At 33.5% G+C, this 20,139-nt stretch overlaps 1 protein-coding gene across 2 annotated transcripts in view; it reads left to right on the top strand.

Moving 5' to 3' along the window:
* The window catches only part of LOC143197895 (uncharacterized), a 124,493-nt gene that overhangs the window by 80,056 nt on the left and 24,298 nt on the right, over window positions 1–20,139 (top strand). Inside the window, exon 2 of one of the 2 annotated variants that reach the window (XM_076406690.1) lies at window positions 13,055–13,147. The exons of the other annotated variant lie outside the window; for it this stretch is intronic. Within the exon in view, the coding sequence (XP_076262805.1) occupies window positions 13,055–13,147 (93 nt within the window). The remainder of the gene's footprint in view (window positions 1–13,054; window positions 13,148–20,139) is intronic. 2 annotated transcript variants of the gene reach the window in all.

Here is a 20,139-nt window from a genome sequence, read left to right as displayed (position 1 = left end):
ATATTGTATAAGGAACTATGCAATTAATAAAATCATTAATGGCGAATAAATGCACCTTCGATAATCAAGAATAATTATATTATATTGACACCACATTTCTTTGACTGACTAACAGGGCTCTGGTTGTTTTAAAACATTAAAATTAAAATGTCGAATGTGAGTAATTACAATTAAATATTTGGTTTATGTAAAACAGCATTGAATTTTATCTATAGCCATGCAGTCCATTAAATACATTGTCGTTTCTTTTAATTTTGATAATTTTTAATACGCGTAACTCTAATATTTGGTCTTTTAAATCTCCGAGCTGCTTTCCATAGCCAGCAATCTTTGTATGCTAACGTATTCGAACCAAATACTATAAAATCTACAAAAGATATAAATCCTGTTTATCAGCCCGATGTACCTGTAAGAAAGGTACCACAGAAATTAATATCCTCATTCCTAAAAGGACTCCTGAAATTTATGATATTTTACCTGGGTTATTAAAAGAGCTGCCACAAAAAGTATTAAGCATGTTGACATATATATTCAATGCCTGTTTAAGACTGAACTATGTTCCGGAGTGTCTTATGTTGCTCGAGTATTGATCCTTTTATAGAAATATTCAGATTTCCAGTTTGAATTTTGAAATCACCACTCGACAATCGGCCCAGTGCATAGAGTAACAGCGGTTGTTGAAAAGGCATTCGAAGAAAATAAATGCTACCCTGCAATATTCCTGGATGTCTCACAAGCTTTTGACCGGGTATGGCATTTGAGATTAATCTACAACATGAGCATACTGCTACCGCGTAATTACTGTCTACTGCTGGAATCATTTCTTTTCGAAAGAAAAGCTAGAATCTCACATGAGGAAACATTCTCAACACTTAAACCCAATTCGGCTGGAGTTCCACAGTATCCTGGGACCACTCGTACATCTACTCTAAACTACTGATATCCCAACAACATAAGAAACAGTACTAGGAACATTTTCCGACGACATAGTTATCATGGCAAAAGATGTATCTCTGTCTAAGGCTGTAGAAAAAGCACACGCACAAATGAACACCTTAATATTTTCTAATCTGTCCATGTAATTTTGCGTTGACGGATGCCCTATTCCTCAAAAAGAATCAGCTAAATGCTTCGGAATATATCTAGATGATAGATTAAACTGGAAACATTATATTAGACAACAAGCAGACCAGATTAGACTCAAAGTCAAGCAACTGTAGTAGTTAATTAGAAGATACTCTCAGACCTGAAATCAATGAGATTCATATGAGTATCAGTAAGACATCAAACCATCTAGTAATCCAACGCATCTAATTCCACGATTATACCAATGCTCATCGCAAGGCATGATGACCTCGAAATCAAATGGATACACGAAGTTATCCTAAATTTCGCCTTAGAACATGAAATAAGGTTGCTAAATCACAGCAACATGGAAGCAATACAGCTACTGGACAACACGTAGGAAAGCACAAAATTGAAACGAACCAAATCGCATGAATTTGTTTATTGTATAAGTGTATTCTTAGCTTTAGCTTTAAATTAAAATAGGTTTGAAGCAAATTAAATAAAATATAATATCCTTTGTGAATAATAGATCATTTATTATGTCACAATATCACATAATTTGATAAATAATATGAAAAATTTTTCTCTTAAATAACAGCGTTTGAATAAACCCTCGTGAACAATATTTCCACTCTTTCTGATTCTAACAGAATAGCCAACAAACAATACGGTTTTTAAATAGAATCAGCGAAAACAATGTGAAAATTTAATCAGAAACAATCAAATCCACGGTACAATAAACGCTACCATTTAATAAAGCTGATTATAAACGCCAGTGACATCTAACCGTCCGAGCAAGAACCCGATCAACAATTAATATTAGAAAGTGTTTCTCTCGAATAAGTCGGGATAGATCACTTTCGTTGGATAGTTGCTTCTATCTCGACAGCGAGCACTTTATTATTTAAATGTGGCAATTATCGTTGAGCAGGCCGCAGGAAAATCGGCCTAATTGTTCGGTTTTTAAATTGGTCCGCTATTAAAACGCGGTAAAGGCTGCATCGATGATTGATTGAGATGGTTTGTGGAGCATGAACGGTACTTGATATGGGGGCATCATGATGAAAAAAGACGCATGCGATTTTAGCGCGGACGTGTAACGAGTATGTTTATTTAGAGACTCACGGGCACGTCATATTTGCATAGCGGGGCATGCTGAATTAGAAAGATTCATTACAACGAAATATGCTCTTGTTTCGTATATAATTTTAACCTGCGTTAGGTCTTTGGTCATTGGATCGACGTGCAAATCGGTATTAACTATTTATGGGATCATTTCGTGGTCAATATATGTGTTTATCGTCGCTGCTGCGTCTTTAATTTTAATGCATTCGACTACTAAATGTATAATTTTGAGAGATTATGTACTCAATCTCATAAATAGGCATGGTGGCAGTGGGCTTGGCAACAAAGAATCATAAAAATATTGATTTACTACATTGACGGGATATGGATTGGAGATCATAAAAAATAATTGGGTCTTGACAAAAGGTATTACTGATTTAATTTAAAATAAATGTAATTGTACGAGATTCAGCCAGCAAGCATTTTGATTTTTTTCATTATTATCTAATATTTCATAGTTATATTGTTGTAATTTTGTGCTACCAATAGTACGAAAAATTAAACAAAAACTCATCAACATAAACAGTTGAAATTGGTCAAGAATCTCATTGCAACTCTCTCATCAATCTTATCTTTCTCAAAATAATAATGTCTGAATTTCCTCGAACCTCTTTATATTAAGATATACAACGTGGGGCAAAAGTTCCGCTATCATTTTGATTGCCTATAACTGTGCTCAAAGTAAAGATAAGTTAGTTTGGTTTTCATAAAAAGTTTATTTAGTCTTTACATTTTTTTTTCGTCATGATTGAAAAATTATATCGGGTAGATGATGATCGCGATTCGCTATGCAACTCTCGGCACTTTTTAAGGAATTTTTCATGACATCCTGCAACATATAAGGCTATGAGGCTTAATGAACTTCAACTTCGTGACGAATATTATATTTAAGCTGTTGAATCATTTGGGGCTTATTCACATAAACTTTTGTTTTTAAAAAACCCCATAAGAAAAAGTCTCGTGCTGTTAAATCCGGAGATCTGAATGGCCATGCTAGACCGCCACTTCGCGAAATTAGTTTTCGTGTAAAAACGTCATTCAATAATTGAATTGTTGATGGAGCTGTGTGTGCTATGGCCCCATCTTGCTGAAACCATATGTCCTCTAGTCCTTGCTCTTCCATTTCAGGTACAAGATAATTTCGAATCATGTCTTAATACCGTTCAGCAGTAAAATTAACAGCAACACCCTGGCCATTTTCAAAAAAATTAGGACCAATAATGTTTACAGCATGAATACCACAGTATACAGTTGTTTTCAGTGAATGCAATGTTGTTTCATCCATTAATTGAGGATTCTGTGTTCCCCAAAACCAACTATTCTGTTTATTATCGTGGCCACTGAGAAGAAAATCGATTTAATCGCTCATTATCAATTTAGACAAAAAATCTTCAATTTCGCCAATCAGCCTTAGAATTCCATTACTGTACTCAGCTCGTTGATCAGGAACTCTCGATAGCAATTATTGGATAAATTGAATTTTGTATAGGAACATTTTCAAATCAGTTTTCATAATTCGCCTTAAACTGCATGCAGAAATGTGTAACTGGGAACCACGTTTCCGAATTGATGTTTCTGGAGACTCTGCAACACTATCGCGCACCAGAGCCACATATTCAGCGTTACGGGACATCCGCTGTCTTCCAGAATGAGGCCTGTCTGCTGTTATACCGTACTGTCGAAAATTCGCATGTAAACGATAAATTGTGGTTTTGTGAGACACTGAATGGTTAGAATATTTTATACGCAATTTCCGCTGAGTGGCAATAATGGAATGATTATTTTCAATAATTATTGTCAATATTTCTGCTCGTTTTTGTGGCGTATATTTATCCATAATAAAATTTGGACGTCTGCACAACATAATAGTTAATGCTAATTCACATAACCATGATGGCGCGCAATCAAAATGGTAGCGGAACTTTTGAAAATATAAATGGATCCAGTGTTGGGTTAAAATACATTGTAATATTTGAAGATAAAGATAATAAGATATTTTTACAAATTCATAAAATCGCGTATGTTGATATTCTTGTTTTTACTACGTTAACGTATATGGCATCCAGCTGGCAATGTATCCATGAAAGCCACGAGAAAGGCCAGGACAAATGTTTAAGAGCGAGAATTTCGAACAGGAAGTTCTGTGAGTTCACTGTTGTCAATATAGATAGTACAGATACAAACTAGGTTATGCTTGATATGGATTTATATTTATTGTAGATATTGTATATATTGTAGGAATAAATTAATATGGGCATTTGAAATTCTATTGTCAATTCAAATCTAATGAATATAGTGCTGAAGTTTGTTTAAGATACATCCAAACTTTCATACATATTAATATTTTTTTCATTTTTCCACTTTTACCACGTAACAATGGCTACTTTTCATTTAGACTTTTTAGGGTAATTAAAGAACTGAACAATATTATGTGGTAGAGCAACAAAATATTTTAAACAATCCCATGATGTGTGTGAATGTTTCGTAAGAGCATTAATAGGATAAGCTAATATCACTTACCAACACTCCATTAGGTTTGAAGGCTCAATTCTAAAAGACTCAATAATCTCTTGCACTAGATCTCTCATTTACATTTTGATTTCTCTAAAGTATATTACCAACTTATGCATCGAAACTGTTGTGAATTATGGTCTTTAAATATACTTTATCCAAAAGTCATCATGTAAGATTCTCCAAGTTCCGTAAATCGAGATTACGTAAAAATGAACTATACACCGAAATATTTGAAAGTCACAATTTTAGGTTTTAATTTAAGTAATTTTAACTCTTAGCTTCCGGTTTGGAGTAAAGTTTATTGATTAAAATTAGTCGAGGCTCCGTATTCATAATTGGTTGTATCTTCAGAGCGGTAGCTCTGAGACTATTTAGCTTTTAACAAAGGGTGCCACTGCTGAGTTGTCAGATTATAAATCGATTTCATTGCCCGTTGGTTAATTAAAAGACCAGTTAGTTGGTATTACATTCCTTGTATTTGTTGATACATCTTAAAATAAATGGATAAATCTTAAAATAGCATTGAGGAGTCCCAAATTATCCATCTACTGTTCATCGCTGACTTCTTTTTCAATAGTAAAGAGAGTCAGAATTGTGTATCCTTCACAACCCGTAGCAGCGTATAGTTGTTACCTTGTTGTACTGCACACTATACTGATCCCACCATCCACCAGGAACATTCCACTTCGCTATTGACGAGGGTAGTTAATCCAGCATTACTTATGCTGATTGATTTTTTAATTTTAGGATTATTGTAGTACACTTTTCATCGTTAATCACACTACGTCACAAAAACTTATTTTTGGGCTGGTAAGCAATCAAAACAGCGTTGTTGAAATGGTCCCTTTTATATCTTTCACACTCCAAGCTATTTTAAAATTCTTTAAGAGTTTGAAACTATTACTTTTTCTAACTAGACCGATTAGATATCCATTTCAAGTAATTACCAAATAGGGGTATTTATTAAAGTTTATAAGACAGCAGAGGCGAGAACTCTTAGTGTACCACACTATGATTATGATATTAACTAAGATGAGAGTTCTGCATAGAAATGTGCGTAGTTAGAGCATGCTAAGATTTAGTGGGGAAGGAAATGTGGAAATTTAAATTCTGTATTTATTTGAAATCAATGACAATATTTCTAAGTTATTCTTTAAGTCCTAATTTAAACGTGTAAAAATCTATCGATGAATAGATCACTGCCAATTCAACATCGTTATTTCGACACGGTATTACTAGATTCTCAGAAACAGTTTTAGAAACTGATAGAAAATATCGTGAATAATATACGTTGTACCAATATTTCTCAATAAATGCTTTTCTAAAGCGTAAAATGATAAGATAACATGCAAGCATGTCATGTGTTTCTTATACATTTGTGAATGCTATTTAAATACTCAGTTAGTCAGTCCGTTTAGTCAGATCTAACGTTTTTATTGAAAAGTCACTATATACCTACACATCAAATTTATTGAGCAAATAACATACAACGAAATAAATCATCATCATCATTTCCTGCTATTCATCACCTTGACTAACCTCTTCATACAGAATAGATCTAATTGAAGCGGGTTAGTGTCGGCATCTACTAAATAACACCAACGAAAATATAATTTATAAACCCACACGAGAATGCGTATATTATCTTTTGTTTCATTTTTTTGCATTGTAGGAAGTATTTATTAATGTATTATTTATTCATTCAAGGGCAGTCCGAGATGTTGTTTTCTTGCATCGTTTGGCGGGCGTTTCAGCAAATATATATGTTGAATAATCATTTTTAATTTAAAGATAATTTAGACGTTTTTATTAGTCTTGTTTCATTGTTATAATTGATATATTGGTATTAGCTCGATATAAAATAGTTGTTGGTAATATTAACAAGAAATTGTTACGTAATTTAAATATACCTACGCCTTGGAATTGTTTTTATTATTATAGGCGAATGTCCTATGATTTATTGTATTGAAAACAATAAACAGGATGACAGTGTTGTTTGACACATTTACAGAACATTCAGTTAAAATGGTATTTCGTGGGACCATCAAGATTAAAAATTGGATCACTAAAAATAGTGGTGATATTGGAATATATATAAAAACATTACTTAAGGTACTTAAAATGTCTAAATGGCGGACATTCTAGAAAATCAACATAAGCATTACTCTATATTAAAGAAACTGAAGCTTTAGTAGACTGGTTAACATATTTCATTCGTACGAAATATCAATCGTTAGAATAATTAATATGAATGAAGCAGCTACGTAATAGAAACCTTAAGGATATATAAATTACACCTACATAGCCAGATTATTCTTCTATCCATTCAATTCTCATTCCTTCTATTCTTTCTATCTCTGTTAAGTCTTTTGCTTTGGTAGGAGTTATTCCTCTCTTCTGAATTATTTCTGTGTTACAATCATCTTTCTGATTTTTATCATTTCCGTCTTTGTCTCTCATATACTCTTCACTTGTCTTGTATCCTTCATATCATCCACCAATTGAGTTGGTTCCTTTCTTATACTCTTCCACTTGTTCAATATTGACCTCCTTTTTTATGTATACAGTAACAACTTTTGTGCATATTTGGCCAGTCTTCTTGATCAAATATTATTTTTTGTGAATGAATATTTCGTACAAATAATGATGATTATAAGCGGGTGTTTAAGGTTGTCTACAATTCGACAGTACTTTCATAAAATATTAAAATATCAACAAAAGAGCAGGTGAACATTACAATTTTAAAGTTGCATGAGATAGTTGACATCCCGGAAGACAATAAAAAGCAGCGTATTTACAATTCGACATGAAGGTTTGAATAAAATACAACGAAACCATTCGTTGAGGACAGAAAATGGCGGTTGGTGATTATTGTATAATTACGTTTTATCGCTACTGCTTGGTCTCTAGTTTATTTAATACATGGCAGAACCCTTAAAGTTGTCTGTTGGTCGGAAAAAAAAGTTATTGGCATGTGCAGTATTCTTTGAGAGTGGGCACGACATACACGCCACTTCGAATAAGACCAATATAGTCTTCAACAGTCTTCGAGAGTTTTCACAATATTCGGGAGTCTTCAGCAGTCTTCCAAAATCTATAAGAACCAGTTGGTACCACTCACCCTTATGAAGATTGTCATTATTAACTATTCCTTATACCCATCTAGATTTATAAATTAAGTTTATTTTAAATAAAGTAGTTTTAACTTTGCCAATTTTTCTCATTTAAATTCGAGAGAAAAAACCGCACAACAGACCAATTATTCATTAATCATTCTTATATATATTTAAATGTAGCCAATATGGTGACAATATAACCTAAAAAACTGTTTAAGAACCAGGGAAAGTAGTCGTTGCCATTCCCCAACCGAAACGCGAAAATGAAACGGACCCGTTGAGTGAAAAATTGCCCGGCTCTGTCTCGAATACACCAAGAATGCGAAATGGTTAACTGTATAACTTGTACCGTTTTCTGATATCCGAAAGAGTTTTTGCGAATGTGTCGAACGATCAGAAAACGGACAAATTGGAATATAATGGCTGGGAGTGTCGCGAGATACAATAAAGAGGAAGTGTCGTGTTTTGTGAAGAGCGACGTCGTCGATTCGTTTCTCAGTAAAAATCATCACCTAACCACGGAGAACAACAATAAGAAGAAAACCGTATTTCGCCATTGTTGTTGTTAGTTTTTTTGTTATTAAAATTTGTAATCTGATCATGTACATTTCAATGACATGCTTCAGCAACAAAAACCTTTGTTCAATAATATGCATCTGGTCATTATTATAAATTTCATGATATAGTGTCTTTGGAATCAATATACAATATATGTTAACGAAATAAAATATTTATACATGATGAACTTTTTCTGTGCTTGCGAATATTTACCGGTTTCTGTAAAATACAACAATTTTTCATAAGTAAATGAATAATTTTTCTTTCCCAAAGCCTTTTTATAATTTATAACCACCGCAATCGGTAGGATGAAGCAGAACTAAGACAGGATGAAGTTAAATTGATAATCGTTCAGCAGTAACTGGAATAGTTTCTTGGTATAGTTAAGTGGAGTTTGGGCAAAAGGTGGACTGAAGGTGCTTAACTACCTTTAGCTATAAACTATTCCAAGTAAAAGCATCAAAGCTATGAAACCATTCCATAGAGGGTTATTATGTACATTTGGATAGAAACAGTGTCATTTCGAAGATCTTCAAAAGGAAACTGGCGGACGAAGGTACAGACGATACTTAAGCATAATTTTATTATAATGATAAGCTGTCAAGATGGGATAACGACCACGTACACACTACAACTACTATTGTACTGGCTACACACTACACTGTGATAGGAGGCGGACATCTGCTAAGAATTATTTTATTCATCGCTTTTTATTGTCCATTTTCCGTAAAGTAAAATATTTTTTTTAAGTAAATTAATAGTTTTTTTTTTCTTTATCTTTAAAATCGTTTCACATTTTAAAACTTTTTGAGTTTGTGAGTTGTTCTGGTATTAACCAAAAGTTGTAGTACTTCAATATTAACATGAGAATGGGGATCCTCCTCATTTCTCCTTGCTAGTCGACAGCCCTATAGCATTTGAGTGAACCTACTATGCTTATTAGGAGTTTGTTCTGAAAAACTTGTTTTATTTGTTACATAGCTTTTCCCGAAATATCTCTATAATTGAATTTTTTATGTTTTGTTCTAAATATTATCTAGACTAGTAGTATTCTGTTATAATTACAAAATATCATGATACCCTTTAGTTGTGCATATAGGTTGCCAAACTTAACGCAAATCAATATGATAAATTTGAAGAAGGAAATTATAACTTTTGCTGCACCCATCATTTAGTAAATTACAAAATGTGAGGTAAGGAACAAAAAATAATTAATTCTCTATTAAGAAAATTTAGCTCGCTCTGTTCGCATCAAAACTTATGAAGTATAAATTTGTATAGTAGAAAACTCCAGCAGATCGGTTGGTTTTGGTTTTGGGGTATTTCAAAAATCATTTCAGATCACGCTGACTGGGTTAAACAGAATTAAGTCTGACGAATCTCGTTTTCATCTCCATGATTATATAAATCACTATAATTTGTAAACTTACGTTCCTGCAACTCCACATGCTTGAATGAAGAAAACCTTGAGTTTTGAATGTATATATATATATATATATATATATATATATATATATATATATATATATCTTTATATCATTTCGAATAAAACAGCAATAATTGTATACATTTTTCATGTAAATAATGATATGCAACCATAGAAAATGTATCGCGCACTATATAAACGAAAGGGTCCAAAACAAAATGATATTTTGTTTAATCAACATCATCAAAATGCTTTTGGATTTCTTAAGTTCGAGAAGAGAATAAAATAGTCAGTCAAAGCATATTAATAAAGTATAGCAAACGAGATCTAACTGAAATTTCACCATTTTTTGAATGTTGAAAGGCGGCTAAAACTAATATGATCCTCAGCACTTACCTCAACATGTTTCAGTTTTCTAAACCACACGAAAGCTTATATGGGGCTCATAGTATGTACCCTGAAAATATGTTAAATTCGAGAAGAGAAAAAAACAGTCAGTCAAAGAATATTAATAGAGTATAACAAACGAGATCTAACTGAAATTTCACCATTTTTGAATATTGAAAGGCGGCTAAAACTAATATGAACTTCAGCACTTACCTCAACATGTTTAAGTTTTCTAAGCCAAACGAAAGCTTATATGGGGCTCATAGTATGTACCTTGAAAATATGTTGAAAAGTTTATAAAATTATCAACATCACAACACATATTTGAGCCTTGAAGGTGTTTACTAAACTCATCTAGAAGGAACTACCTTGTATGCAATCCCAATCTTCTCTTTTCTTTATTGAACTGTTTGTTACATACTATATAGCAAATGAATGAGATGAGATAAGAGAATGAGATGTAGTTGTTCGATTTAGTGTTATTAAATTTATGTACATTGTAAAAGCAAAATGTCCATGTGGCTATGTTATATACATCGACTGCTTTTACTGACCTTTCAAGAAAGTAGGAAAACCATATATAGCGGTTTAATATCATAATCATTTCATTCCGAGATATACCACGAATTCATGAATAAATTGCCAATAGTTATGATAGAATCTAATTAATTGAAGCGGCTTCCTGAGTGAATAATAAAAGTACGATCTAGGTAGGTAATAAAGTATGTTTGATGCTCAATAGTCTTGATATTATAAAAAGATTGTATTTACATACAGAATTAATATAACTATTTAGCAATGTAATAATTTATTGAAAATTAACGTAATGATATAATGTCTCAGATTTTTTGGTTTATATATTTTTAATAATTTGTTATTTGCAAGTCACAGACACTAATTGTACCTTTCTATAATCTAAAATCATTCAAGTTTAGGTACTTGAATATTTCTGGTTATTTTTTAATTAATTTTTGGGAAAAGGGAGTTTTTTATACAATATAACAGGTCAATTGAAAAGTCCCCAGCCTGACACATAGATGGAGTTACTAGGTTAAATCCATACTCAAAAGAGGCGTGTATAAAGTTGACAGCTCTCAGATCATTAGTTTGTGAATTATAGCATTTTGAATGAAGGAACTTTTGTTATTGTGAAATAAATGGTTAAAAAGGAATTCCGCGTGTTGATAAAACATCGCTTGATGCCGCGTTTCTGGACACTGCCTTAGGAAAATCAACCATCAAGGATTGGTCTGTTAAGTTTAGACATGCTGAAATAAGCACCGAAGATGGTGAACGCAGTGGACGCCCAAGAGCGGTTGTTACCGACGAACACATTAAAAAATCCACAAAATGATTTTGAATGACCGTAAATTGAAATTGAATGAAATAGCAGAATCTCTAAGATATCAAGTGAACGTGTACGTCGTGTAATCATATGATTCACGAATATTTGGGTATGAGAAAACTCGGTGCAAAATGGGTGCCGCGCGACCTCACTTTTGACCAAAAACAACGACGAGTTGATGATTCGGAACAGTGTTTGAAGATGATCAAACGTAATATACTCGAGTTTTGCATCAATATGTGACAATGGATGAAACATTAGCTCCATCATTTCACTCCGAAGTCCAATCGACAGTGATCCGAATCGACTGCACACGATAAACCCGCTGGGAAATCGTAACAGTTGGCTGGCAAGGTTATGGCGTCTGTATTATGGGAAGCGCATGGAATTATTTTCCTTAACTACATCGAAAAAAGAAGAACCATCAATAGCGACTATGGCATAGCGTTATTGGACCATTTGAGGGACGAAATCGTCGAAAAACGGCCGCATTTGACGAAAAAGAAAGTGCTGCTTCACCAAGACAATGGACTGTGTACAAGTCATACTCGTAAATTTTCGTCAAATGAGGAGGTGTTCGCCGAAACTGAGCCACACTTTTTCAAAATTTTGAAGCAAAGGACAAATCGTACTACAAAAATGGTATTGAAAATTTGGAGCGTCGCTACAATTAGTGTATCACCCTTGAAGGGAATTATGTTGAATAAAAAAAATAATTTTGCGAAAAAAATGTGTTTTACTATGGTATGTCGGGACATTTCAATTGACCTGTTATATTAATAAAAATATGTGTTAAAATACTATTTTATGAAATTATTTCCCATTTTTTTTGGAAACATAGTGATACCATGTCGATAGAAGGCTGTTGGTATGACACCGATCCAAACATTGATTCACTCTCAGTCAGTCTTCTCTCTCAGTACAGTCTTTATACATTAATGGACAGGTTGCAATCGGAATGAACAATGTCTGTATACACTAAATAATTTAATAATACTAAATTGAAAACCTTTACCGTATACAGAGACATGTCAAAATCATAATGGGATTAACAATTATGTTAGGTTGTTTCACAATTGTTACATCAATAATTTGCATATCTAATAGATGTCGCTGATGAAAATATCCTAAATTTAAATTGACTGAAGAGTTTACCCTGTATAACTTTGAATAATATTTGAAGTTCTTGGCGCCTTTTCAATAAGGGTTTTCATATATAATAGTACACTAAATAAACTTAAGTAGATATATAAAGGATAAATGGAAGATGTAAGAAATCTTAAGAAAAAAATAATTATTTAGCTAAAATTTAGTTTTCTCAGTCATAACATTTTATTAACCTCCATATATCATAACTCAGGGAAAATTATTGAAGCTTGATTGGAGACTATATCAATCTCTTTTTCGTTTATGTTCGCTGTTGGTATAGCGACAGCGAATACTAACACAGGCTAACTCACATTTCTTCTGTATATACACACATTTTATCACATGTAAATATGTTCACTTTTTCAGATGCTGCTCTCTATCCCGCACCGCCAAGTTATACTCGTTTATATCAGTACTATACCAGTCCGCCGGGGTACTACTCCACACGATACATGTCAGGTGTGTACTTGGATGTCTGGTGTTTCCTTGGTTCTTGCATGGCGCCATTGCAAAATGGCGAACTAAATTTATGTCCGTTAATATTAGTACCGCAGTACTAACACGTTTGTTCGTAGATCGTTGTTACATCTCTTGCATGTGTAGTGGATGAAGTAGTACCCCCTCCTTATTTCAAAATAATGTTTGATATGCATAACAAAGAATTATTAATTATTAGTATTAAAATATCTTTTCATTTCGTTCATGTTTTGTAGTAGTCATTATTACGATTTTGAATGACCGTAAATTGAAATTTAGAGAAATAGCAGACACTCTAAAGATACAACCTAAACGTGTATATCATATCATTCACGAATATTTGGGTATGGGAAAGCTCTGTGCAGAGTGGGTGCCGCACGAGCCCATTTTTGACCAAAAACAACGACCAGTTGATGATTCGTAGCAGTGTTTTAAGATGATCAAGCGTAATAGACCCAATTTTATGTGTCTATATGTGACAAAGGATGAAACATCGGTTCATGATTTCACTCCGAAGTTTAATCGACAGCCACCCGAGTGGACTGCACACGATCAGCCCGCTGCAAAGCGTGGGAAAACGCAACAGTCGGCTGGAAAGGTTATGGCGTCTGTATTTTGGGATGCGCATGGAATAATTTTGATCGACTACATTAAGGAAGGAAGGACTATCAACGAGCGATTATTACATAGCGTTTCCGGACTGTTTAAACGACAATATCACCAGAAACGGCCGTATTTTAAGAAAAAGGTAGTGCTGCTTCACCAAGACCATGCACCATGGCTAAAGTCCATGAATTGGGCTTCGAATTGCTTCCTCATTCACCGTATTCTCCAGATCTGTCCCCCAATGATTATTTAATGTTCTCAGATCTCAAAAGAATGCTCGCTGGGAAGAAATTTTCGTCGAAAGGTGATCGACGAAACTGAGACCTATTTTGAAGCAAAGTACAAATCGTACTACAAAAATGGTATCGAAAAGTTGGAAGATCGCTATAATCAGTGTCTCACCCTTGAAGGGAATTATGTTGAATGAAAAAACTAATTCCGCCAAAAAAATTGCGTTTAACTATGGTAGGCTGTATTAATAATATTTTCACCCACATAGACCGGTAACCTTCATATAAATTACCGACAGAAAAAAACCAGTACCAGAAGACATCGATTCCCATTCGAAATCACACAGAAAAAAAAACGTCTATTCAATGAAACGATGGCGACGGTTAGTAGAATCAGCGATCGATCGAGTGTACCGCAAACACGTGCATATTTTCAAGTGGACACTGACACACAGAAAGAGTATTAATTATATATTTTCTCGGGACGTAAACAATCTTAAATGGCCTTCGTACAGGCGCTGCGCTTCTGTTGAATTTGCGTGTTAATTTGCATCGGGGCATTTCAAACGAGTGCCCTCGTATTAACAGAGACACATCGTCCGTATGCAAATACTCGCGTCCCAGATATCCATGTTGTTCATTAGATATTTCCATTATGTGGTTATTAAAACGTTAAATAGTGATGCCGTATTAATCAGTAATGAATTTATCTCGAGTCCAAATATATAAACATTTAATGAACATAAATTGAGACAATATCCGCTTTCCTATCGCTAATCGGGACGTGTTTCTCTAAAATTAAATTGCATGAGAAAATACGGTAAATTAAGGGACATTTTTTGTAGCAACAGATACTTGAATTTCTATTTTCTCATTGCTGTACTCTACTTAATAACGACTGAATTACTAATAAAAATTAATTTCAATGTTCTTTTAACTTTTCAATGCCGTAGCACTATTTTGAGATACTAGAGGATATTGAATTGTCACTAGAGGAAAATATCTCTGTTATTATTTCTAGTCGAGGGATTATAAATAGGTCACGAAAAGTCAAAACACCGTACAAAAATAATGTTTTATTAAATAAATAATTAAAGGTTCAAAAAACTATTAGTAAAAAAGTGGGAAGTATTTTGAAATTATTGTCCAAAATAACCTATTGCGTGCTATAGTTGATGCTTTGTAACATATTTCATTTTTTTAAGTGATACCGCGTGATATCCTTCTAGAAACCATAATGATTATAATTCAAACTGTTACTTTTACGTTTTTAAATGGAATCTTATTTCAGTCCAATAGGTTTGCCAAATAGTTACATGTAAGTCATAAGTTCGAAGACTAAATCTGATTAATCTATCCTATCTGATTAATGGATATATTTAAACACAGAGGGTCACTTACTGAAGGCTACATTTCATGTATATAACTGTCATATATAGATATAGCCAGATTGTTGTAGGATACTATGTTTCAAGTATGACGTCTTAAAATTATGAGCCCCTTTACGAACTTACATTGCCATTCAGAACAAAATTTGTAAATATTAAGGCAATTTAAAAAAATTACAATAAAAGATAAGTTATAATTTATTACATTCAAATCTTAATCAAACATTAGTTTAAATTTTTGGTTAAATATTGGTTCAGTTAAAATGGCCACCCTTATTATTGATTATCTGTTTTCAATCTTTCCCTTTATCAACTTGTTTAAATATTCAGAGGTCAGTGTCTTACATTTACTTGGTAAGTACTTCTACAGCTGTGCTGAGCTCCTTGGGTATCAACTCTTCACTTCTCTACTTAGTTCATAATTGGATAGGAGAGAGATCTCGCAAAATGTCCAGAAAGAAACTCTTTTAACTGAAATATTTTTAGTATTTTACAATTTCCAATACTTAACATCACTTAATTGTTATATTCCTTATTTCAGCTCGCTATTGCAATAATAACAAGCAATTAATTATATTTAGGAATACTGGTATTTGCTAACATGAAATATAAATCGGAATGTTAGTTAAATAATTAAATGAAAAAATCAAGACCCACCAATGAATGAAAATATATTTTTAGTACCTTTAAACAGTAGTAGAATAATAAACTGATATATAACAATTCTTTCCTGCAATGTTACCACATACCACTTAGACTTTAATCTTCATTTTCCAGTCTCTTATTTCTTTTTTCCTTTCAAAACAATCTGCGGATAAACATATTGATGATTTTCATGTTTTAAACGTCTCACTCTACACCATTTAAAAATGAAACATTATATTTGTAGTTACTTTTTTTTAAAATATACTTTAAAGTCTCTTTTTACCAACAATGGGTTTATCTAGACTGGACCCACAGTTTAACGTAGGCTCCGAACCGCGGTCCTCGGCATGAAACCTACCGAGCGGCGATCATCTCAGGAGACATCGGGTCTTACCCAGCCTGATTACTGTCGTAACTGGGAACATTTTCCTTGTCGGATTTTGCACTCTTGTCTAGTACAGTCACAAATATTAAACAATCACAAATATAAATTTACTACCATACCCCAGTAGGATTCGAACTCGTGACAGTAGGTGGACCATCCTGTCGCCTTTACCACTGCGCGACCAATCCGGCTGTACTTACTATATTTTTTTTCTTGAAGATCCTAAAATGGACTCAACATCTGCTGATTCTTATATTGAACTTTCTATATATTTTTTTCGATGGGTTATGACAAAAGATCAGTGCTATACATACTATCTATCTATTTCTATTCAATTCAATTCATTCAATGTGGACTTTAACTAAACACTTACTCTCAAAATTATGATTAGAAATTGAATTTTGATTAAACAATGCTCTTCCACATTTGGTTAGTAGTATGTCTGGTCTGAAATGCAAAAAACAAAAGTTCCCGTCCGGAAAACATTTCCTTAAGTTTATCATTGTATACTTTCAAAGATCATAGGTTAGAACAGAATCATTTGAAAAATAATTTACTGCATTTGAACCACACTTTTGTACGGTACATCTAAGCATTTAGGCCATTTTTACCCTCATAAAAATGATATTTCAAATTTCATTAAAATTATATGTAACAATTTTCAAAAACTTAAGATGTCCCACAAATTTTCAGATCAAGATGTATGAGCAAATAAAAAAAATCTATATATTGTTATTGCATTTATACCTATAACTCTAGTGACTCAGTCTTATAGCAAGAACATGGTTAGGATAGCTCCATTTATCTTACCGTTTCTCTATAATTTGTGAATTGTGAAATTGTGTGTTATACTTTTGTATGATCTCCTTTTTATATTATCTCCTTTTATAAACTAAGGTTTATTTGAATTGGACCTACATCTTAACGTGGACTCGAAACCACTGTCCACGTTATTAAGACTACCGAATAGCGAGTGACCAACTCGGTGATTATCTCAGAAGATATCCGGTCTTACCCAGCTTGGTTGCCATTTTCCTTGTCGGATTTTGCACTATTGCCTTAAGGACAATCGCAAACACAAATTTACGACCAACAGTAGCAGGATCGACTTGTCTACTTGACCACAGCGCCAACTTATATTATTATTTGTATTACTGTAAATTCTGTTTAAACATAACAAGATAAATTACATCTGATAAGTGATGTGGTCGAAATCATTCCAATTAACTGAGAATGTGATGTTTTTCGTATGGTAAAAATTAATTAGGTGTTGAAATGGCACGGTTATAGCATAAGATTAATTATATTTCGGTTCTTATCGTAAATATTCGAATGTTTCTAATGGTGCTGCGGTTTCCTCCGTGTAATAAAAGGAAATAGACCATAGTTGGTGTGGGCGAACCGATAAATTCGTTTTTAAGTACTTTAGACTGGTTCTTTATACACCAATAACTATTTAGATTAAGCAAAATACCGTATCTGATAAATTAGAAATTGCATATATAGAAATTATGACAATGAAATGTAAATCAGATTTAAGTTTGAAATTATTTTGATGGCAATGTGTCAAAACTTCGTATCTAGCAGTTTTACTGACAGATATATCAATAATACGCGACAATATGTTATTAATCGTTTGTTATTGTTTATTTTAATATTGACGAACCATCATAACATTTGAAAGATAAGATAATGAATTGTGGTAAGATTTTTGGTTAAAGTATGACCACTAAATATGGAAAAGTGTGTCGTTGTCGCAGGCGATATTTAGTAATTTACAAGAAATACCATCTTTGGAGTTAAACCAACCTAATTCCAGTTTAAATCGACGAAGAAAACCCCGGGTTATTTTTGAAGAGGCCTCAATTAAAACTAAACAAGACGCCCAGCTGAGATAGCGGACAAAATTCTAGAGGAGCTACAGTTTGCTTCACACGTGATATCAGGAAGTAATGGGGTTCAGTATACAATATCTTATTCAATATTATATTATCAATATTCGATTAATGTCTTGACATTATACCTTATCTATTAGGCACTTAAGACAATTTTTTAAACTTGTAAGTGGAAAAATACGTATTTTTTTCTTGCAAACTCTTTATAAATGAAAATATTTTTTAATTTATTGAAGAAAACCAAATAATCTCTTGTGATGGGTTCCGTCCCTCCGACTGCTGCGCCCCCTAGCGAACAAATTTCGAATGATGAATGAGAACCAAAAAAACTAGAAGAAATAAAATCGCAAGTTACATTTTAATAAGTTGTTTGATGGTTTCCACGGTATATCCCAATGAACAATAATTCGTCGATGGATCTCGTTGAACGATTGAACGATAAAAATAAAATTAATAAAGATAAGGCGCTCGAGAGGGGTGGCGAGAGGGACGGGACGGAGTCGCGTCTCAGTTATGGGTGTTCGGGGCCTAACGTCAAGGCCGCGGAGAGGTGTAAGGAATTTTCGCTTTTTAATAATCATCCTGCGGGCATAATAAAATTGGACGTATAATTTTATGCTCGGATTTTCTCCGGCTTGGAGATGAAGGCGATTTTTTCAATCCGCCCTTTATTACCGTGAGGTGTTGCTCGAGATATTCCTTCAATATCTTTAATAGCACACTTATCCATAACTTCGTAACTTCTACGTTTTTCTGCGATTTAATCGCCTACAAAATCCGTGGAATCTGCACAATTTCCTCTCTGTTGCTTGGATTTCGCGCCGTTGGTGCGATAAAGTGTTGTCAATAAGGGTTCAAGGTTCTTAAAATAGGAGCGTTACATGATAGAACAAGTATTTTTCATTGTCGACATTTTTTTAATGATGAAGATACGCCAAATGTATTTCTATACAAAATATTATCATAATAGTGATTTAATCGGCCTAGTTGGAGCAGTGGTAAAGGCGACAGGACGGTCCTCCTGTTATTGCGGTAGTCGCGGGTTCAAATCCTGGTGGGGCATGGTCGCAATTTATGTTCGTGATAGTTTAATATTTGGATTGTCCTAGGCAAGACTGCAAAATCTGACAAGGAAAATGATACCAGTCACGCCAGTAACCAGGCTGGTTAAATCCTGGTGGGGCATGGTCGCAATTTATGTTCGTGATAGTTTAATATTTGGATTGTCCTAGGCAAGACTGCAAAATCTGACAAGGAAAATGATACCAGTCACGCCAGTAACCAGGCTGGTTAAGACCGGATATCGTCTGAAATGATATATATGATCTATATATATCATTTTGATTTCAAATCATCATTCTTTCAACTAGAGCGTCTGAGTTCAAAAGCATAATTTTTTACCTAATTTGTTAAACATGTCAGCAAAGTAAGTTTTTCTTATGTATTTTTTCAGATAATCAGGAATATGTCAGAATATAGGTATAATATATATTAATCAAAATATATTCCATTATTTTCTATATTTTTTTCAATCATTTGGCAGCATGTCGATAGTGTGTAGAAAGAGAGATTTTGGTTTGTCAGCACTTTAATCATACATGAGCCAGTCTATTTATGGCGCTGGTGAGTACGTGCCACAACCAGCACAATTCCCATTCGAACTGCGACATTGTTCTTCGCTACTCTTGGTATGTGTGGTTGCCATGCAAGAGGATGGCTTTTTGTCAGCTACTCGCTATTGCTGGTATTTTTTTGCAATAAAAGGCTACTGAGCCCGTTGAAATGACATCGGTGGACATCTAGAATAACAGCTTTATATTCTTTT

The sequence above is a fragment of the Rhynchophorus ferrugineus genome, unplaced genomic scaffold, assembly GCF_030347505.1.
Source record: "Rhynchophorus ferrugineus isolate W39M unplaced genomic scaffold, kcgeb_rfMv2 rfM6, whole genome shotgun sequence".
Classification (NCBI taxonomy): domain Eukaryota; kingdom Metazoa; phylum Arthropoda; class Insecta; order Coleoptera; family Curculionidae; genus Rhynchophorus; species Rhynchophorus ferrugineus.
Note: the sequence above shows the minus strand (reverse complement) of the source record. Positions and strands in the feature narration are given on the sequence as shown.